Raw genomic sequence first — 4,170 nt, forward strand, 5'->3', positions numbered from 1 at the left:
ATTGGGGCTGGAGAGATAACTCAGTGGTTTAAATGTGCCTGCTGCTATTACAGAGGGGAAACTAATACCCTCTTCCGGCCTCCATGGGCACCTGCACACATCTGTGCATACACACGGACATATATATAAGAACACAGAGGTGTGTGTGTGTGTACATTTGATTCTGTCCTTGACTGACCTGAGATTTAGGTAGACCTGGATGGCCTCAAACTCATGGTGACCGCTTGCCTCTGACTCCACAGTGCTGGAATTAAAGGCGTGCACTGCCACCACTTTCCCTGTCACAAGTCCTTTGTCACTTTGTGCTAAGTAGGCAGAGTGTGGAAATATTACCTATTTGGTGTCTCCATCTCTTCTTCTACCCAATCCTATCCCTACACTCATCTGGTCCCTGATTCCACTCTGCACCCCGTGTGTGTGTGTGTGTGTGTGTGTGTGTGTGTGTGACTGTCTGTCTGTCTGTCTGTCTGTCTGTCTGTCTGTCTGTCTGTCTATGTGTGTCTGCGTGTGTCTGTGGAGTATGTCTGTTGTGATAGGGTGGTACACAGGTTCTGATGCATGCCAAACAATCATTCTACTACTAAGATATATCTAGCTCCCCATGGCCCCACTTGAGATTTTTTTGTTTTTGAGAAATGTCTGTTGAGTTACTTAGGCTGGCCTTAAACCCACTCTGTAACTGAGACAGGCATTGAACCTATGATCTCCCTGCTTTAGATTTCCATGTAGCTAAGAGTATCAGCTTTCACTACCAGACCCCAGCTGGCATCTTCTCTTTGAACTGTCTGCACAGGACTAGTGCCAGCCTTCTCTGCTTCTCCCATGTTTTTTTCCCCTGAGGGTTCCTGGCCCTCTACTTCCTCATGGCCTATCTCACTTCTTTAAAGACCAGTGCTTATCTTGATGGAGCTTGAAAAGCCCACTGGGGGTGGGGCGGGGGAAGGGCAATAGCCTTGACTTTGTCTGGGGAAGTAAGAAGGGTAGCACTTTCAGATTTAGCTGCGCAGAACTGCGTCCTCCAGGTTACTGGGAGACCAGGGATGCGTGGCTGGAGCTGATGGTCCAAGAGAGCATCACCCTGGACGGAATGAGCGAACTGTGAGTTCTCAACGGCTGCTGCGTGTGGACTTGCGGGCAGATGTCCGGCAAGAGCTAGGTGCTCTGGTCCATACGTGCCCTGCTGGCAAACCTGCAGCGCCTCTGAGACAGCATGACACCTGACGACACCACGGCAGCATTGTGGTTGAAAATCACCTACATCTCCATGGAGGTTATCATCGGGCTCTGCGCTGTAGTGGGCAACATGCTGGTCATCTGGGTGGTCAAGCTGAACCCCAGTCTGAGGACCACCACCTTCTATTTCATAGTCTCCCTAGCCCTGGCTGACATTGCCGTTGGGATACTGGTCATGCCTTTGGCCATTGCTGTCAGCCTGGACGTGAAGATGCACTTCTACACCTGCCTTTTCATGGCCTGCGTGATTCTGATCTTCACCCACGCCTCCATTATGTCCTTGCTGGCCATTGCTGTAGACCGTTACCTGCGGGTCAAGCTGACAGTCAGGTAACCTGCTTGAAGAAGGGTGGGGCAGCAGAGTGTGTGTGTGTGTGTGTGTGTGTGTGACGAGGGGAGGAGCAGGAAAGTAGAGCTATCAAGTTTGTCTTCTCGACTTGTTTAGTAGAAATGAACCCAAACTGGCCCTTGATGTTTACAAAGGACAGCAAATGTCTCTGCACCGTACGGTTTGTGAAGAGGTTAGGCATGAAGAGCTGGGATTCAGGAATAGGAAGCAGGGGCACTCTGAGCCCTTCTCCATTGAGCATGGCTGTCTACTACCATCCAAGACAGCCAAAGACAATGAAAGCCTGACGTGTTTTTGGTTTTTAAAAATCTGATCTCAAGTTTTGAAGATAATAGAGCCTTAGTAGATAGACTATCTTGTTTTAGGAGAAGTAGAAAGACAGGCGTAAGAAGAGATAAGCAACTGGCTGGGTAGTTTTGCAGATATAGCTTAGATTTTAACGTTGCTTCTGGCTCTGTCCAGATATTGAAAAAAAAGGTTCTAAAAATGTATATCCATCACCTGTTGCGGTGACTCACACCTTTTAACCCTAGCACTCAGGAGGCAGAGACAGGCATATCTCTGTAACTTTGAGGCCACCTGGTCTACAGATTGAGTTACAAGACAGTTGGGGCTACACAGTGAAACTCTGCCTCAAGGAATGTAAAAAAAAAATGTATATTTTCCTTTTCATCTTTTTTTATAAAGTGTAAAGCACTTCTGAGACAAAGATATTTTTGCAATATGTGTAAAAATACTGTGCAAAATGGCAGCATCTTCCAATGACTGTGCAGAGAGAGCAGGCAGCCAATGAGAAATCACATTTCCTGGTTTTTTCCTGCTCCTCTTGGGGGAAGAGCGTGGCAAGGAAACTACAAACAAGCCGGAGGTGAAAACGGGTCTGGGGTCTTCTCCCTGGTCTTGTGGTCTGGCGTTGGGCAAGTTATTTATCTTTCTCTTCCTCAGTCTTCATGTCTCTGAGTAGCTAAGCACCTGAACCAGGCTTCCTTCCTTTCAGTTGTACCACCTCTGGCTGCTGTATGTTACCTAACGCTGTTTTAAAATCTAAAATCTAAAATGAAGATAATTTCATCTTTATAAGGTTAAGCCAATAAAGTTAATAAATGCAACGTTTTCAGAAAAAATCCTGCTACAGAGTCTGTGTTCAATAAATGGTAGCTACGAGACTGTCATCAGTAAAATAGAGATTGTCATAAAATATCTCTAGTTTGCTATGTGGTTTAGTTGAGGTAATCTTAGTTTCTTTCTTTTGTAGTCTGTTTGAGGCCATTTAGGAAGGATGATTTAAGGAGAAATTCTGCCTCCCCAGGATGAAACTATAAGCGTTTGAGCATAACCTTAAGAAAACACTGACAAAGAGCAGCATCGATGCCCATGCGAAAGATGGGGCGGGTACAGGTAGAGAGAAGCATGGAGGGGCAGTGTAACTTATGAGCTCCAATTCAATAGCCAGTCGAAACAGTGCCGAGCACAGCACACCAGCAAGCTTTGGGGAGATTCTCATCAGCTTGGGGATCCGAAAACTTAGGTAACGCTTACATTGCAGGACAGAGAGGTGCTGGACAGCTGCCTCAATAGAGAAAAGCACTTGCTATTCTTACAGAGGACTTGGATTCCATTCCCAGCGCCCAGCACCGTCCATAACTCCAGTTCCAGGAGATCCAGTGCCTTCTTCTGACTACCTGGACCACCAGGCATACACGTGGTACACAGATATACATGCAAGCAAAACATTCATATACACAAAATAAATCTGAAAAGAAAAGAATTCTTGGAGCTACAGTTGAGTGGAGGCTCCTGATTCTTAGAAACATTGCTGATCATTCTAGTTGTTCTTTTAATGTCACCTAACGCTGTGGGTGTTTCATCTCTCAGCAGAAGAAGAGGGAATTGGAAAGCTTATTATCTCTTCCTCCCTTTTCCCAGCTAGTCGTTTCCTGTTTCTGTGAACTCACCAACTTTTTTTTTCCCATTCAAACAGATACAGGGCGGTCACCACTCAAAGAAGAATATGGCTCTCCCTGGGCCTTTGCTGGCTAGTATCTTTCCTGGTGGGACTGACCCCCATGTTTGGCTGGAATAAAAAAGTGATCTCAGGGCTCCCCCAAAATATCACCACCCTTTCGTGCCATTTCCGTTCGGTCGTGCCTCTGGATTACATGGTCTTCTTCAGCTTCATCACCTGGATCCTCATCCCCCTCGTCGTCATGTGCGTCATCTACCTCGACATCTTCTACATCCTCCGCAAGAAACTCAGTCAGAACTTATCTGGCTTCCGAGAGACACGTGCATTTTACGGGCGGGAGTTCAAGACAGCCAAGTCCCTGTTCCTGGTTCTCTTCTTGTTCGCTTTGTGCTGGCTGCCGTTGTCCATCATCAACTTTGTTTCCTACTTTAAAGTTAACATACCAGAGGTCGCAATGTGCCTGGGGATCCTGTTGTCCCACGCGAACTCTATGATGAACCCTATCGTCTACGCTTGTAAGATAAAAAAGTTCAAGGACACCTACTTTGTGATCCTCAAAGCTTTCAGGGTCTGTCAGTGCTCGGTTTCCTTGGACTCCAACTCGGAACAGACTACTGAGTAG

At 46.6% G+C, this 4,170-nt stretch overlaps 1 protein-coding gene across 1 annotated transcript; it reads left to right on the top strand.

The window, feature by feature from the left end:
- Window positions 1-1,210: 1,210 nt before the first annotated feature.
- On the top strand, window positions 1,211-4,170 carry Adora3 (adenosine A3 receptor). The gene is made up of 2 exons (XM_038310986.1): window positions 1,211-1,563; window positions 3,564-4,170. The coding sequence occupies exons 1-2, from the start codon at window positions 1,211-1,213 to the stop codon at window positions 4,168-4,170; spliced, it is 960 nt and encodes a 319-aa protein (XP_038166914.1).

The sequence above is a fragment of the Arvicola amphibius genome, chromosome 14 (genome assembly GCF_903992535.2).
Source record: "Arvicola amphibius chromosome 14, mArvAmp1.2, whole genome shotgun sequence".
NCBI classification, from domain to species: Eukaryota; Metazoa; Chordata; class Mammalia; order Rodentia; family Cricetidae; genus Arvicola; species Arvicola amphibius.